This window comes from Microtus ochrogaster, chromosome 19, assembly GCF_000317375.1.
Source record: "Microtus ochrogaster isolate Prairie Vole_2 chromosome 19, MicOch1.0, whole genome shotgun sequence".
Classification (NCBI taxonomy): Eukaryota; Metazoa; Chordata; class Mammalia; order Rodentia; family Cricetidae; genus Microtus; species Microtus ochrogaster.
Genome location: NC_022021.1, coordinates 47510270 through 47532913, shown reverse-complemented (window position 1 = coordinate 47532913; position 22644 = coordinate 47510270). Strand labels below are relative to the sequence as shown.

General features: G+C 40.5%; 2 protein-coding genes and 1 pseudogene across 3 annotated transcripts in view; 2 read left to right on the top strand and 1 right to left on the bottom strand.

The window, feature by feature from the left end:
* The window catches only part of LOC113455441 (zinc finger protein 728-like), a 9232-nt gene extending 6193 nt beyond the window's left edge, over positions 1-3039 (top strand). For both annotated transcript variants that reach the window (XM_026783845.1, XM_026783846.1), the window contains exon 4: positions 770-3039. In XM_026783845.1, the coding sequence (XP_026639646.1) occupies positions 770-2211 (1442 nt within the window). In that variant the 3' untranslated portion in view covers positions 2212-3039. The remainder of the gene's footprint in view (positions 1-769) is intronic.
* Positions 3040-13748: 10709 nt separating this feature from the next.
* LOC101997274 (zinc finger protein 728-like) overlaps positions 13749-22644 on the bottom strand; it is a 13675-nt gene continuing 4779 nt past the window's right edge. Inside the window, exons 2-4 of the mRNA XM_013349727.2 lie at positions 18109-18235; positions 16625-16720; positions 13749-15800 (exon numbers count right to left, since the gene is read on the bottom strand). Of these exons, the coding sequence (XP_013205181.2) occupies positions 14191-15800; positions 16625-16720; positions 18109-18235 (1833 nt within the window). The 3' untranslated portion in view covers positions 13749-14190. The remainder of the gene's footprint in view (positions 15801-16624; positions 16721-18108; positions 18236-22644) is intronic.
* LOC101989005 overlaps positions 20660-22644 on the top strand; it is a 2331-nt pseudogene continuing 346 nt past the window's right edge.

Here is a 22644-nt window from a genome sequence, read left to right as displayed (position 1 = left end):
ACCAGGGGACAGAGGCCAGAATGGCTAGGCAGAGATCCCAGAAAACCAGGGGACAGAGGCCAGAATGGCTAGGCAGAGATCCCCAGAAAACCAGGCTTCGTTATGAGCATGGACTCGCAATGTCTGATGGAAGTCATGCTGTAAGGATCTTTTCTATTTTTATTGTGAAAAAAGGATGTTTATGATGCATTGATTCTATTATGCTTTATCCTTTCCCATTAAGTCAATTAAGTTGGTCAATAGATCTTTATTCATAAAATGTGCATAAATAGTCCTGTCTTCAGTTCTTGAAATATATAAAATTGTTATGGACAGGTTTCTAGTTATGCAGCCTATCTTTATACCTTCCGAAGTTTAAAGTCTGCATTTAGCATATATATGAACTGTAATAATATGTGTCTTCCGACTCGGACTACTTTATACTTTGTGTTCATTTTGTTACAACATTTCCATATTTCTGTAAGTGGCTCATTTACAATACCATAATCATTTTGTTTTCTTAATTGTTGATATTATGCCTTCCTTACATGTTTGACATTGATTAATATTCATTTGTTTCTATGGGTTTCATCTTTACTTCATGTTATATAATTTCTACCTATCATGATGCTTTTAATTAGGCTCCACTGAATACAGCTTTAGAAATTTGGATGTAACATTATTCAAATTGAAAATACAGCTTTGAGTCAACATTTCTGTTTTTAAAACTAAACATAAATTTACACAATTTTGCTCATCTTTCATTCATTTCTTAACCTTAACTCACCAGGAAAAAAACACAATGCAGGCAAAGAATGTGGTAAAACCTTTCCTTGGAACTCACCTATTAGCCACCAGAAAATCAATTTAAGAATGAAGCCATATTATAAGTGTGAAGAATGTGGTAAGGCCTTCCATAGTCCATCATTACTTTGTTTACACAAAAGAATTCATACAGGAGAGAAACCCTTCAAATGTGGTGTATGTGGCAAATCATTCAGAAGTCCATCAGTATTTTCTGGACACGAGAAAATTCATATAGGAGAGAAACAAAACAAGTATGAAGTATGTGACAAGGCCTTCTATGTTCCATCACTGCTTTCTGTAAACAAGAGAATTCATACAGGAGAGGATCCCTACCAGTGTAAAGTCTGTGGCAAGGCCTTCTACAATCCATCACAATTTTCTGAACACAAGAAAATTCATATAGGAGTGAAATTCTACAATTGTGAAGCGTGTGGAAAGGTCTTTAATCGCCCATCACGACTTTCTTTACACATGAAGATTCATACAGGAGAGAAACCCTACCAGTGTGATGTATGTGGCAAGGCCTTCTGTGTTCCATCCCGACTTTCTAAACACAAGAGGATCCATACAGGAGAAAAACCCTATGCGTGTGAAGTGTGTGGCAAGGCCTTCATTTGCTCATCAGTACTGTCTGTACATAAGAGGGTTCATACAGGAGAAAAGCTGTACAAGTGTGAAGTGTGTGCCAAGGCCTTCCATGCGTCATCATTGCTTTCCAAACACAGATTGATTCATACAGGCGAGAAGCCCTGCCAGTGTGAAGTGTGTGGCAAAGCCTTCACATACCCATCATTACTATCTCTACACAAGAGCTGTCATACAGAAGAGAAACCCTTCAAGTGTGAAGTGTGTGGCAAAGCCTACAATAGACCTTCAACACTTTCTGTACACAAGAGGGTTCACACGGGACAGAAACTCTACCTGTGTGAGGTGTGTGGCAAGGCCTTCCATGTTCCGTCACAGGTTTCTGTACACAAGAGGATTCATTCAGGGGAGAAACACTACCAGTGTGAAGTGTGTGGCAAAGCCTACAATAGTCCCTCAGGACTTTACATCCACAGGAGGGGCCACACAGGAGAGAAACCCTATAAATGCGAAACGTGTGGCAAAGGCTACAATAGCCCATCAGGACTTTCTGTACACAGGAAGATCCACACCGGACAGAAACCCTGCAAGTGTGAAGTGTGTGCCAAGGCCTTCTATGTTCCATCCCAACTTTCTGAACACAGGAGAATTCATACTGGTGAGAATCCCTACAAGTGTGAAGTGTGTGGCAAGGCCTTCAATCGCCCATCACGACTTTCTCTGCACAAGAGGATTCATTCAGGAGAGAAACCCTTCAAGTGTGAAGTGTGTGGCAAATCCTACAGTAGTCCCTCAGGACTTTATTCGCACAAGAAGATTCATACAGGGGAGAGACCGTAGAAGTGGGACGTCGGTGTCAAGGTTTCCTGCTGGATCATTCCTTAAAGTACATGAGAGAATTTATCCAGGTGAGAAACCTTACGGGTATGTGACAAGGACTTCTCTGTCCCATCATGACTTTCTGTACACAAGAGCATTCATACAGGAGAGAAACCCGACAAGTGTTAAATATATGGCAATGTCTTTAAAACTTCATGGATTCTTTCTCATTTTTAATAATCCGTTCTGGAAAGAAACCCTACTGTGAAGAATATGAAAAAGCCCTATGTAAAAAGTCATACTTAACTCAGCACAAATTATCTCACACTTGGGAGAAAACCACTAGTGCAAGGAATGTGGCAAAGACTTTAGAACTTAAACACACGTTCTCAACACCAGGCTTTTCATACTGGAGAGAAACATTAAAAGTGTGGAGAATGGCAAGGTGTTTTATAAGCCTTATGGCCTTAAACAACATCAAAGAATTGATTTGTGAGAGAAACTCTGAAGAATATGCCAAGATTTTTTGTACTTACTAACAAGTCTTGAATCACCTGATCATTCATACTGGAGAGAAATGTCATTAGGGTCATCAATTTTGAAAGCACTTTTATGAGCTTTCTAGTACTTCTCAAGGTAGTTCAAACTTCAGTGAAATAATACAAGTGCCAAAATGTTCATAATATGTTTCCTACTTCTTAAAACTCTAAAAGATATCAAAATATATTCTAGATAAAAATCCTTCAATTAGGTGGGATATCCTAATGCTAAGTGGAAAATCCGGGAAACAGAGATAGAAAGGAGTAGGTAGAGTCAAGGAGAAACCATGTAAGTTCCAAAAGAGAAAGATGCCAGAATATTGCCATTAAGCCACAGCCTCGTGGTGATACATAGATGAATAGAAATGAGCTAATTTAAGATGTAAGAGCTAGCTAGGAATATGAGCCGTTGGCCAAACATGTTGTAATTAGTATAGTTTCTCTGTGATTTTTTTCCTGTCTGTGTGTCCGGGAAGTGAAAGAACAGTCTCTGTTTACATACCTAACTCAGGATGAAATAACTCACACTGGAGAAAAGCCTTACAAAGACCTAGAATGGCAAACCTCTCAACTGTACCTGAAACCTTAAGGAACATCAAAGAATTCATTCTGGAGAGAAACCCTACACGTGTAAAGAATGTGGCAAATGTATTTGTTTAATGCTTACATATGACATTCTCAGCCGCAGACATTCATATTGGAGAGGAAGAGTCTGACTGGGTAATGGCAAGGTCATTCACCAGTCTGCTGGCAACTGAAATGGCCCTCTTTCGCCCCTAATTATTGGTTGGCCATGGCATTTATCACTACAGTAGAAATCAAACAGGGTAAAGAATATTGCAAGACTTAAGCTTGGTGGTGGTTGCACACCACCCTTGGGAGGCAGAGGCAGGCGGAGCTCTGTGAGATCGAGACCAGCCTGGTCTACAAGAGCTAGTTCCTGGACAGGCCCCAAAGCTGCAGAGAAACCCTGTCTTGAAAAACAAAAAAACAAACAAACAAAAGAATATTGCAAGACTTTACCATTTCTTATTACCTTAGTTAACATAGAAGGCTCCGTACCGCAAATAATGTCACAAGGTTTTGAAGTTTCTTCAACCATAAGTCACACTCAAACTTCACTGAAAATGAAACTGTTGCAAAGAATATTACAAAGACGTTATTGCTTTTTATCTGTAATTTAACACCGAAAAAAAATCATATCTTGAAAGTTACGGCCAACCAAGCCAAAAGGAGCCAAGCTGGAGTCTGCCTGGAGTTGTCAGAGGTTCTGTTGATAAGGAGCAACCAAGCAGTGTTTCCTGAGGACCTAGCAACAGGTGCTGTCAGAGGTCCTGATTGTGCCTAGCCAATGAGAGATGAGCATGAAATGTCAAGTGTCAATAAATCAGAAGGCCTGATTGCTGGGAGGGCATCTAAGTTTTTCTTGTTATTAAACAAACGAGTCTGCTGTAAACCTATTTGACTCCCGGCGTCTGTGATTATTGATGTCACGCCTTTTCACCCCCTCCCCTAAGGAAAACCTTAGGGCCCAGCAATATCTGGCCCCTGGAACTGGGACTTCTAACAGGTTTTGAGCTCACCTGCTCAGAGTCCTTTTTTCATTGTTGCTGTAATTTTTGTATTTGCCCGGCACAGGGTCTTGTCATCTTCCTCTCCTCACTGGCAGTTCTGCACAGCGCACCCAAAGGTGTACTTTTGGTGAAAGACCCCTCGGTTCCTTCGGCGGGTAAGCATAGGGACCCCCATCCTTTCCAACTTCGGAAGGGCTCCCTCAGTCCCATCCGCGGGCGAGTGTCCTTTCCTTCCTTTGAAAGGCCCATCAATCCCTTTGACAAGTAAGCATTGGGACCCATATTCCTTCCTTTCTCTTTATCTCCCCATCTAGTTAGGAAGGCATCTTTTTCTTTCCTTTTTTGGTTCACCGTAAGGGCTGACCCCCCAGGAGTCAGAACCAATTTTTGGCTCATCCAGAGATATCGTGTGTGCATATGGCTGTGTCCTAAAGAACCTAGAAGTTCCTCACTAATCACTAGACATAAGGGTCTGATGCAATTTCCCACTCCTCTTTACTGTGGATTGTCATCTCTCCTTTCAGAGGGGTGCTGACAGGCAAGGTGGAGTGACCTGTCATCTGTGAGAGTGCCACATTGGCCCCAGCAGGGAGACGTGAGCTGCTGAAGGTTCACGAGATGAGGGCCTGGAGGCCTGTGCTGGGCAGCCCTGAGGTGTGTGAGCTGTGACTGGTGTGAGCTTCCTGCTTGACTGAGGTCTCAGGGTGCTGGCTGAGCCTCGGGTGTAGGTGACAGTCTGCGGTGTGGGCTCAGAGATAATAGTCTTCCCTAGCCTGGCTCTGGGCCCCTCTTTGACCTCTGCTGGACTGTGTACCCATCATCTAAGCCTCCTACTTCATCAGGTGATTCTGTCCTTCTAGGTGGCCCCGATAGGTCTGTCTCCCTGTGCAGCTGACAACGCTGACCTCACAGTAGTGCATGGAGGGTGGCCTGGCCCCGTTGGGCTTCGGCAGCCTGGGGCCCACGTTGGGCTTCTGCAGCCTGTCCAGGAACCGCAGCGTGTCATTGGTAAAGCTGGGGTCCCAAGTCCCATGGCCTGGTTTTCCCTAGTTGTCCAAGCTCACTAGAGACTTTCAGGAGCCTGCTGCTTCTGAGGTGCCTGAAGGAACTTCAGTGGGTGGTCTGGGCTATGGGAGCCTGGGCCTGTTCCAAAGAGAGAGGCTGAAGCTGGCTGCTGCTATGTGGCCCCACAGCTCCTGGGACCTTTGACTCTCGACAGCTGGTAGGTAAATGCAGCTGTGGCCACAGCTTCATGCTGCTGCTGTCTGTGTGTGCCCCTCCACCTGGGGCTGAACTTTAGTTGGGTGCTGCTGGCTCTTGGGCTTCTTGGCTGGTGCTGCTGGAGCCACGGCCTTGAGGCCAGCTGCCTATGTCGTGTACTGGTGCTGTTGGAGGGCAAGGAGCCAACTGTGCACCTGGGCATGCACGTCTGCAGTCTGCCCACCTGGGTCCATTGTCCAGACGCTGAAAGAGTAGAATTGTCGTGATGAGGCGAGCGGGCCTGCTTTTCATCCCGCCCGGCTCCCGCACAGCTTCTTAGCCCCAGAAATAATAACACAGAAACTGTATTCATTTAACACTGCCTGGCCCATTATCTGTAGCCTCTTATTGGCTAACTCTCACATCTTGACTAACCCATTTCTAATCATCTGTATGTCACCACGAGGTCGTGGCTTACCGGCATGATAGACTCATGCCAGGGTCTGTCTTGGGAAGGGGAATCATGGTGTCTGCCTGACTCTGCTTCTTTCTCCCAGCATTCTGTTCTGTCTACTCCACCTATCTAAGATGCTGTCCTATCAAAGGCCAAGGTAGTCTCTTTATTTGACCAATGAAAGTAACACAGACAGGAGCCCCACCTACATCATAGAATGGCTAAATAAGGTGGTAAAGCACATGTGGCCCTTTATTTGCGATTTATAGAGAAGCTCTTTCAAGAAACCATAGCACCAGCTGTGTGGGGAGCAAATGCCCATCTCAGCTCCTTCAGTTTCACTAAAGTAACTGTGGATCAGCAGCCCCTTAGAGTCAATGGTGTTAAGGTTTATACAGAATTGTAAACAAAAGACGAATTATTCTGAACCTTCAGATTAATCTTGCAGGAAATTGTGAGATTGATTTAGAGATCAAAAGGTACTTTTTTAGAGCAGAAGTGAGAAGTATTCAGATTCATGGGACAATATGGTTGATTCTGGAGCCCTTGATTGGTGACATGACTTTAGCTGGAGCATTGTCTATCTTCTTCCTGAGGAAACCCCTTTTAGGGATTAACTAGACAGGACTGACTAATCTCCTGGGTGTCCCTGAACTGAATGATTTATCAGACACTATCATTTTGGAGACAATATCAAACTAATTGGCAATCATTTGCCAAAAAACAAGATCTTAACAGGCCCTCTTTAGTTTTGTCCTGTGTTCACTTCCTCTCGCCTGTTTTCTTGCTCTGCGTTTTGACTTATGGTTGATTTTATTTAACCCTCTTTACAATATTCAAGGAGAATGCTCTTGAGTTAAGTGTGTGTGTGTGTGTGTGTGTGTGTGTGTGTGTGTGTATGTGTGTAGGGTTGAGCCACAATATAACTACAAGCAGGTTTTCCAGTGAATAATGCAATTTTAGGGTAAACAATGTGACCAAATATCCTATAACACTCTTCACCTTCACTAAATATTTATGCTGTAAGAAATAGGTTATAAGGTGTGTATGTTGGACAAGATTACGGCTAGAGCCATAAGTAGGTTTCTATATAATATAAATTCACTAGGGGTGAATCAGAATGGAATTTCAATAAAAGGCATTACACAATTTATATCTGTAAGTTTTCTCAACAAAGAAAACTTCCTGATATGAAGGTGTGTCATATAACCTATCATTGGTGTTTGTAATAGTTTCTCTTAAATAGGATTTTCTCATGTTCCATGTAATCAGATTTGATTTCCTTTTATTTTACAGGATTCCTTTCCAGTATGATCTTTTTGGTGTTAAATTGCTGATACAAAGCAATAAAGTCTTTATAATATTCTTTGGAACAGTGTTTTGTTGTTTTTTTTTTTAGTGTAATTGTTGAAGGTGAGGTAAGTTTGAAGAAAATCTAAAGCCTTGTGATACTATCACTAGTAGGGAGGCTTCAGTGTTAACTATTGTACTAAGAGGATGCAAAACCTTGCAACATTCTTTACCCAGTTTGATTTCTATAGTGGTGATAAATGGCATGGCCAAAAACTAATTAGGGGCTGAAGGTGGGTCATTTCAGTACACTGGCAGAACATCTTCATCCATGGAAGGCAGGCCAGGAGAACACAGCAGAAATCTAAAGGCATGGCGTGAACTAAAAACCATGGAGGAATGCTGTATTCTGTCTTCTTCACTCTGGCTTGGGATCAGCCAGCATTTTCATAAACCTAGGACATTCTGGTCAAGAGCAGCACATACAACAAGGTGCAGTGCCAACATCTAATAGTCTAGATTCTCCTACAGCAGTTAGCATCAATAAAACGACCCACAGAGATTTCCTTGGGACAATCAAATCAAGGAATCTACACAATTGTGATTTACACATATTGCTAGGCTGTTGAGAGCGGAAGCAAAGAAAGACATCAGCATTTGTATTATTCCTAATTCAATAAATATTATTTGGTGTTGGTGAAGATTAGAATATTATTGAAGTTTTCCCATTATTTGGAAGTGTGGAATTATAGGTTGATGAAAAATAGTAATATTGAAGGCTTTTCAGAATTATTTCTCTTACAAGTGTGAGGTCTCAGAGGATATTTCCAATATGAAAGTCAGATAAAACCTTGCCATAATCTTATCATTTGTAGTGCCCCTTAGCAGTATGAGCCCTACAATGCACGTACAGACATGAAGAAAACCTAAACACCTGGTCATATTCTACATTTGCATGTGTGACGTCCTCGATGCTCAACAGCGGTTGAACGATAAAAGAAAATTCCCAGCATTCCTCACATTTCTAGGGATGTTGTTTAGTATGAATATTTTTCTTCATTTATGGAAGCAATTATTAACCTGTGGGTCAATACCCCTTTAGGGGTCAAAGACCTTTTGCCACGAGTCACCTAAGTCTATCAGATACAAAGATATTTACATCATGATTCACAACAGTAGCAAATTATTAGGTTATGAAGTAGCAAAGAAAATATTTTATGGTTGGAGTCATCACCAAATGAGGAATCCTGAAAAGCATTGTCACACCAAACAGTCCTTGTTGTTTCCTCTGGGATAAATTTCTAAAATCAGAAAATGCTGGCTGAATGGTAAGGTACATCACTGTATTCTTCACATGTCTATGGATTTCTTGTACATGGATTCTTTTGTCTTGGGTAAGGTTCGAATGATTACACAGGCCTTATCACACACGCCCTATTTGTAGTGTTTCTATTCATGCTTTGCCCTTCTCCATATTCATGTTTGTCTCCAATATAGTCTGTAGTTTAGAACTGCGGTGTAAGTTCTAAAGGCTGCCACATTCTTTACACCTGTAGGGTTTCTCTCCAAAATGAATTCTTTGATGTCCCTAAGGTTTTAGGTACCTATAATAGAAACACATATGATAAGGACATCCCACATCATTTCTCCATTTCTGTTTTTTATAAAGGAAGGTTTTAACTTTCATATAGTAAAATTACATATAACACACCAGTTATCAAGCAAGAATTAGTCACATTTAGTCTCTTTGTATTAGGCAAAATTAAAGAAAATATTCTATCTTACCTTTGTGAGTTTAAAGTTTTATATCGAATTTATCTTTCATTGACCCATCCAGCAGGCCAGGTTATTCGTGGGCCTCGAGTTCGGGATCACCTGGGTAGGAATAGGGGGAGAGAGAAAGAGAACCAAGCGCGTATAAAGAACTTGACAGAGTCAGTCTAATGTGCGTCAAGGTTCCGTTTATTGCAGGCAGGGGTTTATTCTTATAGAATGGGTTTGGCAGGGAGGAGTAGGGTTAGAGGGGAATAGAAACCATTGTGCCCTAGGCCACGGGGGAATTAATTATTTTTGTAAAATGTCTTGACCACAAGGCGCCTCAAAGCACAACAGTCACATTGGTAATGTCTGTAAAGCGTCCTGACCACAAGGTGCCTCAAAGGACAACAGCTATATTTGTAATATCTCCTTGGGACATCCTGCGGTCAGTCTGTCCCAGGAACTATTGCTGATTGTGCAGCAAGCTGTTTTGCTGATTGAGCAGCAAGCTGTTTTGCAGCAGGCTATTTTTGCAGAGGTGATGAGAAAGATTGGTCAGTACTTTAGGTCGGGGGGCTTCTTGGTCCCCAACATTTCATTAAATTTAAGACAAACTATAACTATCTGTCTTCAACTCCAAAGACCCCAGAAGGATATAATATTACCTAAGTAAACAGGAAGTGCATTGCAAGCAACTTCCAAAACTCTAGAATTGGCAGAGATATCTCACTGCCTGGACAGTCCCCCAAAGTTCTTCTATAACATTGGAACATCAGTCTTGGGTCTATATATAGGCTTAGCATATCTGAAAGACTTTTCTGTAAAGCACAATATTTGATGATCTGTCTTGTCTTGATTGGCAAAGTTCATCAGTTGTTTTCTTCTGTGTCCTGTAGAATGACTGGCAGGCTCTTTCAAAAATCAGCCTATTGAGGTTTATTTTGGTGTTAAGTCTATTAAATTTTAGATTCCTAAGGTCCAAGTGTAAATAAAATCAATTAACTCACGCATGTTACTTCTGCATATTCTTTATTCTGTGGGTGAAGAACCAGAGAGAAGAATGATCTCCACCAGATTTTTAGTTTTTTATACATGGTTTAAAAATCCCATAGGCAAAAACAATGATATTAACATGCATTTCAAAATCACATAAGGGAAGGTAGAACCTGATCAAGCAGCACTCCAGGAAAAGGAGACACTACCCAGAAAGGGCCAGCATCCAAGCCAGAAAACCTGATATTTCAAACCATTAGGAAAAAATTACTAAACATCCGGAACCCTGGACTCACCCACTCAGAGATCTATTTGTCACTAAGCATGGGCATGCTGTCATCCTATCTTCGAAAAATCCCTACATGTTTTATTACTTACAGCAGACATGTCTCACTGCTGAGGAAAGTCTAAGTTCTTAAAAACATTTAAAAGCCATATTCTGTTGGTCTTTGAAGGCTACCTATCCATCTGAAATATATCTCTGTATATCTAGAAAATCTAATTTGACTACAACTTCGACTATTATAAATGACTATTAATCTATAATTTTAAATGAGTTGTATGAAAATAATACCTCAAATGAGAGTAGAAATATATAAAACAAAATTGACATTAAATTTGTATCAATAAACCAAAGTCCATACCATTGTAATGTATTCATTTCTGTATCATATCCCCTTCTTCTGTAAAAGATATTGAATGTGACCATTAACCATTTATAATCAACCCCCTTTAAATAAAAACAAACATTTATAATCATTAAGAAATTTGGGTATAGTTTTCTCCAAACTATTTCCTGCTGGTGGTTGGGTAAAGAATTTTTAGAGTTCACAGAGACCATTTTTGAAGGGAGTCTTGTTCCATTAAACCACATTAGCCTATAAGGAACCCACAGGTTCCAATCCTCTGTGGAAACAAAAGTAGAACCTCTTTTCCAAAGTAACATATTCTTAGACTCAAATTTTGAAGTCAACATATTTTAAAATATATGTTGCTTTAGCTTTGCAGTTCTCAGAATCGAATGTCTCTCTGCAGTCAAAGAATTGAAGAAATAACAAAAATATACGTAATCCTGACTATTTTCCATCTTTTCATGGCCCATTTTCATTCTATTATTCCTTTAAAAACCTCAGCTTAATATCTTTAAATTTTTTTTTTTTACCTATGACTCTACCTTTTATCTTCTCTGTTGTAAGTCCAGGCACATTTATCAAACATACTTTGGCCTGTTTAGAGGCCTTTTTTTTTTTTTTTTTGTCTGAATGTCTTTACTGTGTAGCTGTAATCTGTCTATGATCAGGAGCATTTTTTTAAAGTGTTAAACTGGGATGACTAGGACCAGTGCTGCGGCTTTGTCTGTTGGCTCTTTCCCACTAAACATGGCAGAGGTAGGTTCACTGTCTCTGGGAGCCATGCTCACTGCCTCAACTCCAGGGATGCAGTGGGTCTTTGTCCCCATTAAGTAAATAGTAGCATGTTTTTCACAAATCCCATTTAAGTGCTCTGTAGCAGGACCTCTGAAATATCCAGAGCCATTTGGGCCATGAGCATCAACCAGGAAGTTATCTCTTCATGAAGTCACACTTCTGCGCAAAGCCAGCAAACAGTGTCTATCTGAAGAAAAATGCAGCTACCAAGAAGCTGCAATTGACTTGTGTTTTTGTGGGTCTAGAAGCGTTTATTAAAGTTTCCTCAGGTTTTTGTGGAAGTACTTTGACAAACATTGGGTGCCATTAAGTAAACAGAAATTGCACTTTAATTTCCCAGTGGCCCAGACTCAAATAATCACACAGAAACTACGTAATTACAACACTGACCAATGGCTCAGGCTTATTTATAACTAACACTTTTGTGTGTGTCTGTGTTTTGAAAGTATTTTTATTTTGATTCTTTTTTTAAATTGATATTTATTGAGCTCTGCATTTTTCTCTGCTCCCCTCCCTACCTCTCCCTTCCCCTTCAATCCTCCCCCAAGGTCCCCATGCTCCCAATTTACTCAGGAGATCTTGTCTTTTTATACTTTCTACTTCCCATGTAGATTAAATCTATGTAAGTCTCTCTTAGTGTCCGTATTGTTGTCTAAGTTCTCTGGAATTGTAGGCTGGCTTTCTTTGCTTTATGTTTAAAAACCACCTATAAGTGAGTACATGTGATAATTGTATTTTTGTGTCTGGGTTACCGCACTCAAAATGCTTTCCAGCTCTATCCATTTTCCTGCAAAATTCAAGATGTTGTTATTTTTTCTGCTGTGTAGTACTCCACTGTATAAATGTACCACATTTTCCTTATCCATTCTTTGTTCGAGGGCCATTCAGGTTGTTTCCAGGTTCTGGCTATGACAAACAAGGCTGCTATGAACATAGTTGAGCACATGTCCTTGTGGCACGACTGAGCATGCTTTGGATATATACCCAACAGTGGTATTACTGGGTCTTGAGGAAGGTTGTTTCCTAATTTTCTGAGAAATTGCCACACTGATATCCAAAGGGGTTGTACCAGCTTGCACTGCCACCAGCAATACAGAAGTGTTCCCTTTTCCCCACAACCTCTCCAGCATAAGTTGTCATCAGTGTTTTGACCTTGGTCATTTTTTCAGGTATAAGATGGAATCTCAGAGTTGTTTTGATTTGCATTTCTCTGATGACTAAGAATGTTGAGCATTTCCTTAAGTGTCTTTCAGCCATTTTAGATACCTCTGTTGAGAGTTCTCTGTTTAGGTCTTTACTCCATTTTTTCATTGGATTATGTATTCATTTGGTGTCCAATTTCTTGAGTTCTTTGTATATTTCGGAGATCATACCTCTGTCTGATATGGAGTTAGTGAAGATCTTTTCCCATTCTGTAGGCTGTCATTTTGTCTTGTTGACCGTGTCCTTTGCTTTATAGAAGCTTTTCAGTTTCAGGAGGTCCCATTTATTAATTATTTCTCTCAGTATCTGTGCTGCTGGGGTTATATTTAGGAAGTGGTTCCCTGTGCCAATGCGTTTAAGTGTACTTCCCACTTTCTCTTCTATAAGGTTCAGTGTGGCTGGCTTTATGTTGAGGTCTTTGATCCATGTGGACTTGAATTTTGTGCAAGGTGATAGATATGGATCTATTTTCATTCTTCTACATGTTGAGATTCAGTTATGCCAGCACCACTCGTTAAATATGCTTTCTTTTTTTCCATTTGATATTTTTTGCTTCTTTGTCAAGTATCAAATGTTCAAATATGTGTGGATTGATATCCGTGTCTTCTATTTGGTTCCATTGGTCCTCCTGTCTGTTCTTATGCCCATACCAGGCTGTTTTCAGTACTGTAGCTCTGTAGGAGAGTTTGAAGTCAGTGATTGTGATGCCCATAACTAACTCTTACATCTTAAATCAACCCATTTCTAATAACCTATGTATTGCCATGAGGCTGCAGCTTACTGGTAATGTTCTGGCATCTTTCTTTCTCAGTGGCTACAAGGCACCTCCTCAACTCCGCCTACTCACTCGCACTCTTGATTTGGCTTACTCTGCCAGGCCATTGGCCAAAACAGCTTTATTCATCAACCAGTAAGGGCAACACATATATGAAAAGACATCCCATATCATCCCATTTGTACGGTTTCCAGACAGAAGAGTCTTTATATCGTTTAGGAACTGAGAAAGTATAAAACATTTTATGAATATTGGAATGTTGGTATCATTTCTCTGAAGTTTGAACTACTTTGTCTTGAGAAACGCTAGAAAGTTTATTAAAGGGTTTTTTTTTTTTAAAAAAAAAAAAAACATGTTTGGCACTAATGGCATTTTTCTCCGGTATGAATTATCAGGTGTTTCAAAAGTTTTTCGTAAGTGCACAAGACCTTGGCATATTCTTCACAGGCTTTCTCTCACACATAATTGCAGGGTTTCTTTCTATTGTGGATTATCAAGTGAGAATAAATAATCCAGAAAGTTCTAAAGAACTCACCACATATTTTAGATTGCACACTTTCTCTCCTTTATGAATGCTCTTGCTTCTGAAAGTAGTAATGGAAAACAGAAAGCTTTCCCACATACTTCTCAGTTGTAGGGTTTCTCCCCTATAGGAAGTCTCTGTGTACTTTAAGTAATGATACAGCATGGATGACCTTGCCACATATGTCAAAACACTAGGGCTTCTCTTCTGTATGAATTCTTTTGTGTTCAGAAAGTCCTGATGGATGAATGACACACTCTTCACTTACAGGGTCTCTCCTGTATGAATATTCATGTGCTTAGATAGTCCTGATGGACCAGTAAAGGCCTGGTCACATACTTTACACTTGTATTTTTTCTTTCCTATATGGGTACTCTTGTGTTTAGAAAGTCCAGAAGGACGAGTAAAAGCCTTGCCACATACATCACATTTGTGGGGTTTCTCTCCTGTATGAATTCTCTTGTGTACAGACAGTCCAGATGGACAATGGAAGGCCTTTCCGCACAGTTCACACTTGTAGGGTTTCTCTCCTATGTGAATCCTTTTGTGTACAGAAAGTTGTGAAGGAATATAGAAGGCCCTACCACATACCTCACACTTGTAGGGCGTCTCTCCTTTATGAATTTTCTTGTGTACACAAAGTCCTGATGGACCTCTGAAGGCTTTGCCACACACTTCACACTTGTAGGGCTTTTCTCCTGTATGAATCATCTTATGTATAGAAAGTCCTGATGGATTACTGAAGGCCCTGCCACACACTTCACATTTGTAGGGTTTCTCTCCGGTGTGAATTTTCTTGTGGACAGAAAGTCCTGTTGGACGCTTAAAGGCTTTGCCACACACTTCACACTTGTAGGGTTTCTCTTCTGTATGGATTTTCTTGTGGACAGAAAGTCCTGATGAAGTATTGAAGGCTTTGCCACATACTTCACACTCATAGGGTTTCTCTCCTGTATGAATCCTTTTGTGTACAAAAAGATGTGATGGAATATAGAAGCCCTTTCCACATAATTCACACTTATAAGGTTTCTCTCCTGTATGAATTCTCATGTGTTCAGAAACTCGTGACGGAAAACTGAAGGCCCTGCCACATACATGACACTTGTAGGGTTTCTCTCCCGTATGACTGCTCTTGTGTTCAGATAGTACTGATAAACATTTGAAGGACTTCCCACACACTTCACACCTGTAGGGTTTCTCTTCTGTATGGATTCGCATGTGTACAGTAAGTTGTGATGGAAAACAGAAGGCCTTGTCACACGCTTCACACCTGTAGGGTCTAATTCCTGTATGAATTCTCTTATGATCAGAAAGCCGTGACGGAGTACAGAAGGCCTTGGCACACACTTCACACTTGTAGGGTTTCTCCCCTGAATGAATCATTTTGTGTACAGAAAGTCTTGATGGAATGCAGAAGGCCTTGCCACACACTTCACACTGGTAGGGTTTCTCTCCAGTATGAACGCTTTTGTGTACAGAAAGTTGTGATTGAACATGGAAGGCCTTGCCACACACTTCACACCTGTAGGGTTTCTCTCCTGTATGGATTTTCTTGTGTATAAGAAGTATTGATGGATGTTTGAAGGTTTTGCCACACACTTCACACTTGTAGGGCTTTATTCCTCTATGAATTCTCTTGTGTTCAGTAAGTCGTGATGGGAAACAGAAGTCCTCAGCAGATATATCACAATTGTAGGGTTTCTCTCCTGTGTGAATTCTCTTGTGCACACAAAGTAACGATGGAGAACGGAAGGCTTTCCCACATTCTTCACACTTATCTGGCTTCATTCTTAAGTTAATTTTCTGGTGACTAATAGGTTGTGAGTTCCAAGGAAGGGTTATGCCAAATTCTTTGCCTGTATAGTATTTGTTGCCTGGTGAGTAAAAGTTAAGAAATGAATGAAAACTGAGCAAAATTCTCTATATTTATGCTTATTTTTAAAACCATAAATATTGATTCATACCTGTAATTTACAATATAAATAATGCTACATTCAAATTTCTAAAGCTGTGTTCAGTGTAGCCTAATTTAAAAAAACCATAAATTGAAATTATGTAACTTGTAGTGAAAGATGAAGACCATGACGACATAGAACATAGAAACAAATAATTATTAATGAATGTCAAACATGTAAGGAAGGCATAACATCAAGAAGAAAACAAGACTATTACGCTATTGTAAATGAGCCATTTATAGAAATAGAGAAATTTTATAACTAGATAAACACAAAGTATAACATTAGTCAAAGTTGGAAACATATGTTTTTATAGTACATATATATGCTAAATTCAGACCTTTAGTTTTGGAAGGTATGAAAGTTAGGCTGCATAACTAGAAACCTGTCGATAACAATATTTGATAATATTGTTCAAGAATTGAAGATAGGAGGATCTCTGCACAGTTTATGAATAAATATCCACTGACCAACTTAGGAAAAATAGATCATGTTCACCCACAAATGAGAGAGCTTAGTCACGTACTGTAAACATAAGCTGACCTGATGGGAGAAGGACAGAGCATAAGAAAATCAAAGTACCATAAATATCCACTTTTCACAGCAAAAGATACAAAAGGAGATCCTTAAAACATTATGTCCATGAGAACATTGTGAGTCAGTGTTCGTGATAAAACCTGGCTTTCTGATGGGTCTCTGGCCTTCCCCTCCCCGTTACCTCTGTTTCCCTCATTCCTACACACCTGTTTCCATGGCAGCTGCTGTGAGTCTCTTCATGTCTGAAGGGTCTTGTGTTTGCTCCAGAAATGTGATCAGGGAAGGCTTAGAGGAAGCAAGACCTGTTTATGGGAAAAGAGAACATCATTAGTTTTTTCTCCGGGGATAGCTGTAGTAATGAGGTGAGCAGGCCTGCTTTTTGAGGGCTGCTGCCCGGCTCCCTGCCCTGGGCTAGCTTTACCCAAAATAATTACACATAAATTGTATTCTTTTAAACATTACCTGGCCCATTAGTTTTAGCCTCTTATTGGCTAATTCTCACATCTTGATTAACCCATTTCTAATAATCTATGTAGCATCACAAGGTGGTGGCTTACTGGGAAAGATTCGGCATGTCTGACCTGGCAGCTGGCTCCATGGCGTCTGACCAACTATGCTTTCTTTCTCCCACCATTATGTTCTGTTTACTCTGCCTACCTAATTTTCTGTCCTCTCGAAGGGCCAAGGCAGTTTCTTTATTAACCAATGAAAGTAATACATAGACAGAAGATCCTCCTCCATCAGATAGCATGTCCTCTCTAGGACTGTATGTATAAGGAATGAGAAGATACAACGAGGGCTGTAGAGGATTAGATGTTCATGAGTTTCCTGACGGGCACATCAGAATGCTTAGGAAGAATTTAAGATTTGCAGGTCTTTAGTTAGCTTCATGTCCCTCAGTTACAAGAAGAAATATTAAAACTGAAGAGAGCGATATTCTTTTTATCATATAAGCTTCCCACTCACGCCATTTACTTTCTAACATTACCACCAATATAAAGGATACCTCTATAAAAAGGATGGGAAGCTGCTAGGAATACAAGAAGAAATAAAATTATTCTAAGGTATAGGAATATTCTCTCCAGTTTTCCTTAAAATTTGCCCCGTAAATTTCTTTGTTGGAAGCACAAGCATCCTTGAGAAACTGTAGAAAGAAATCAAGTTTATGCTGACAGTTAATTAAGAGTTCACCATGGAAGATTCCCTCATGCACATTGTAGAATTTTACTTTAAGCCATGTTTCTTTTCTTCATGCTCTGGAACATTTGTTTAACGATGCAAAGATATGTTACATTTGTTTGAGTAAATGAACTTCACTTGCAGTCAGGATGCTGAGTCAGCAACTAGCTGACAGGAAGTGGGAGGGAGAAGCCAGGTGGAGAAGGGTTTTTAAACAGGGGTGAGGAGAAGAATGAGGACTTTTTATTAGACACAAGCAAGGAGAGGAGTTAGCTGCTATTCAGCCTCTCTGAGGAGCAGAGTTCCACCTGAACCTTTGAATCTTGAGTTCTTCAGAAGGCCAGGGATTTCCAGAAGTTCCCTCACAGCTTTGAGAGACTCTGCCTGAGGGAACTCGCTCTCTCAGGCTGCAGCTCTGGTGACTTAACCACTGTTGGCAGTGGCAGAATTGCACTTCCTAATTAGAACAGCCATTGATTAAAAGGCAGCATCAATTGAAAGGACAACATACCCAGGAACACGAGGTTGCTGTAATTCTCCAGTATCACATCCCTGTACAGATTCCACTGATCAGGGCCCAGGTATTCACCTTCCTCTGCAGAGAAAACAATGGCCACATCCCTGAAAGACAGCATTTCCTGAAACAAATAAGAAAAATGAATGCTAATTAAAACTGCCAGGGAAAACATAAATAACAAGAGGCATATGTACTTCTAGATATTAATCTAAAGGTCACCCAGAGTGAGAAGAGAGCTAGAAGCCCTTCTGACATAGGTAAGCAATGTCCCTAACATAAGTCTGATGCAGTACTGTGATGATACATAGGACTCATCATTAAGGAAAGTGAATGACAGAAGATCCTAGAAACTCCCATGGATATCCTACCTTTAAGAACCATACAATGGAGAGCGAGTATCTACAAAAGAGTATTGTTGAGGCTGGAGAGATGGTTCGGTAGTAAAAAGCACTGACTGCTCTTCCAAAGCACCTGGAATTGATTCCCAGCAGCCATGGCTGATCAGAACTGTCTGTAACTCCAGTTCCAGAGGCTCAGTCTCTTACACAAGGACACTAGCATTCCCACCATGCACACAACATAAATCCATCCATAAATACATAATAAATTTTTGAAATAAAATAGGCATTTTTGTCCCATTCTTATAACACTCCACACATAATGTATATTTCTCACAGTAGATAACCATGGTGATGGAGAGGGTACTGCTCAACCCAATATGAACAATCAAAAATGATAACCACAATGAAGATGCAGATCTGACGAAGCAACTCTGGGCTGAGGTTTGGCTTCCTGAGGATGTACAGAGTGATGCAAATGACTGTGTATCAAGGGACATGAGTTTCAGCCATCAAGGGGAAGATCAATAAATGAGCAACTTGTAGACAAAATGGAACCACACGTATTTTGACAAATTTCTAATGAGCCAATTTAGCAGTAAGTTCACTCACTGTGGGGACTTAAACTAACTCAACTTTCTCAGAAGCCCTAATGGAAGGACCAAGGGAATGACGTAGAAGGCACAGCTTACAGAAAGCGTTAGAGGAACTAGAATTGTTAGACACGAAGGATATAATTTCTTCAGTCGAAGAAAGTGACTGTCGTCTGTTCACTAGGAAACCTGGAATGGATGCGGTCTAACACCGTGGTGATTTTCTGCTAGTGTATGTCTGCAGCGTCGCCTGAATCTCACCTCCACCCCAAATCCTCAGCGTTGTTCAGGCTCCCATTCTGAGCTTTGTCTCTCAGGGAATAAAGCCCTCCTTATGAAAGTGGGCCCACGGAATTTGCATTCTCAGTCAACAGAAACCAAGCTTATGCTTATTACAAACCTGTCCTCCTCAGGCCCTTACCCTAAACTCTGTTCCTCTGTGAAGAGAACCCATTTTAGGGTAAAGGTCACAGGTGCCTCGCCAGAGAAATGTACATTTCAATGGAGTTTCAACGTAGCCATGCCCAAAGCTTTGTTGCCATAATTTTAAGTGGAAACCTTTTTCCAAAGTTTAACTGTGTTTAAAGGTGTAAAAAAAAAATAAACTGCTTGGTCAAACTCAAGAAATTTTTGACCCAGTGCCAGCTAATGTGGTGCTAGTTTCATTCCTAACTTCATGTGGATATTTTCTGTGACAGCAATAAAGCCTGGAGGAACATTGACAATGTGGGGCTGGGTCCAAAGTTAAGGAAGTTTTTCTTTCATTAGAAATTAGGGACAAACTGACAAAGAACTCACTTAAAAGAATTCATGATCTTAAATGAGTGAGTGGGATAAATATAGGTTCTTCTCAGGACCCGGTGACAGTGTTTTACACTTATTGAAATACTTGTTAAGATCCCAAGGAACAAAATACTCAGAGCAATACGTCTTCCACTTTATACTCATAGGAACTAAGTTAACAAGAGGCTACAAAAGAGAAGAATCCTTGTCAATAATTTTTTGAAAACCACAAGAAATAGAAACAAACAGAACAATATATAAACACACACAAAATGAACTAACAAAAAATAAATAACATTTTTCCCTTGCTGGACACATCTTAGCAGGTCACAGCAAGGCTCCATGTACTAAGGAGCTGCTTGGTTTCCAGATTTAGTCTTCCTGAACAGTTTTGATTGGAACTCAAAGCCCTTTGGCCATGTGTGGGCCTTTTCTCCCAATGGGATGCAAAGTGTGGCCTCTATAACACCCAAGGTCTAAGAAATGGTGGGCGGGGCTCTGCTGCTACAGCTTGAGCCAACTTGGCTACCGCAGAGCTTAGATTTTGATGTTGTTATTTGTTTATTCTTGTTAGTTTATTTTGTCTATCCCACAGAGTGGTAATAACTCAGCATAGATTGCTTAATGGTCCCTTCATGGGGAAAATTAAAATGGGCACAGTTTCTAGTACCAGAACAATTACAATTAGGAATAAAACCTTAAACCAACACTGTATAAGTCCCCAGAGTTATTAGTCCTGCAATATATGGACAATATTCTCTTCGGCTCATCTGTCAAATCCATACTTAAATGAGTGCTTAATTTTCATGGTAAAGAAACTAAAATAACAAAATGTATAATTTTGTGCTATTTCAACCGGGTAAACACTAACCTGCCAATCACTACTAATGATTTGGCTCTGTGCTTTAAGATGCTTTCTGAAAGCTTTCCTTCTGAGAAATGTAACACCTGAAACACAGCAGGTTATTAGCTTGTTAAGTAATGTTGTTAGATAGCTCATAGATTTAATCCCTTATTGGTAAAGAACCTCAGTGATTATTACACCACTAAATAAAATTCAGTATGGTTATCTGTTCTGTACTAATAATTGGCAGGTTGCAGTGTCATCTGACTCAGGATCTATAATCACTGTGGTTTGAGCAGGTATGGCCCCCATGGATTCTTGTGTTTGAACAGTTGGCCCATAGGGAGTAGCACTGTTAGGAGGTGTGGTCTTGATAGTGTGTCACTATGGAGTCAGGCTTTGATATCTCATATATGCTCAAGCCAAACCCAATTCTTTCCGCCTGAGGATCCAAATGTAGAACTCTCTCGCCTCCTTCTCCAGCACCATGCTTGCCTGCCACCCACAATGATAATAATGGGCTAAAGCTTTGGAACCATAAGCTCACCCCAAATATGTTTTCCTTTGTAAGAATTGCCATGATCACGGAGTCTACTCACAGCACAGAAACCATAACTAAGACAATCATCATCCAAAGGATACCACTTAAAAATCGTTTTCAATAGCCCATGGGTGTTGCCTAAAATTACATCTAAAAATCTTATAGAGATTATTTTCAATGTTTTTATAAATGGCTTTTCTAAAGGACAAGGAGTCTACTCTTTATATCCAAATTCTGCATACTCCACAGAAAATATTTTACCCATTCCTGGGTTATATAGCTCAGCAGTCTAAAGGTGCTATTATCAGTCATCTTTATTAAGTATTTTCCAGCAAGAGTATTTTGACTAACCTCATGTATAAACTAGCACATGATGCATTGAAATATCTCTCTGTTCTCTATAAGTTCTTAAATTAGGATCAATAAATTCATTCGAGTGTAAGAGGATCCGAGCGTCCTGCACACCGAGGAAATGCGTTTCCTGAGGGAGTGGGTGGAGAGAATTTATTTATTATTGGTTTGAGATAGGCTCTGCATACTGAGAACTTGTATAAACCAGACTGGCCTCAAATTCCCAGAGATCCACCTGTTTCTGCCAGCATGGGAGGTTAAGTACCACCTGCTATGCATAAGGCTAAATCAGAAGAAAATGTCAAGGAAGAAAAAAGAGATAATAAGACAGAGGAAAGCATAAAGATGGACAAACCATCAAGTGAGGAGAGTGATCTAGAAATTGACAATGAAGGTGTACTTGAGCCAGACCCTGATGTCTCTCAAGAGATGGGAGATGAAAATGCAGACATAACTGAGGAGATGATGGATCAAGCAAATGAAAAGAAGGGGGCTGCCACTGAAGCCCTAAATGATGGTGAGTTGCAGAAAGCTATTTATTGACTTGTTCACTGACTTGTTCACTGATGCCGTCAAGCTAAATCCTCGCTTGGCTATTCTCTATGCCAAGAGAACCAGTGTCTTCGTTAAATTACAGAAGCCAAACGCTGCTGAGACTGTGACAGAGCCATTGAGATAAACTCTGATTCAGCTCAGCCATACACCTGGCGGGGGAAAGCACACAGACTCCTGGGTCACTGGGAAGAAGCAGCTCATGACCTAGCCCTGGCCTGTAAACTGGATTATGACGAGGATGCCAGTGCAATGCTGAAAGAGGTTCAACCTCGGGCTCAAAAAATTGCTGAACATCGGAGAAAATATGTGAAAACACAGAGAGCGAGAGATAAAAGAAAGAATAGAAAGGGTGAAGAAAGCTCGAGAAAAGCATGAAAGAGCCCAAAGGGAAGAAGCCAGAAGACAGTCTGGAGCTCAGGATGGCTCTTTTCCAGGTGGTTTTCCTGGAGGAGTGCCTGGAATGGGAGGGGGCATGCCTGGAATGGGAGGGGCATGCCTGGAATGGGAGGGGCATGCCTGGAATGG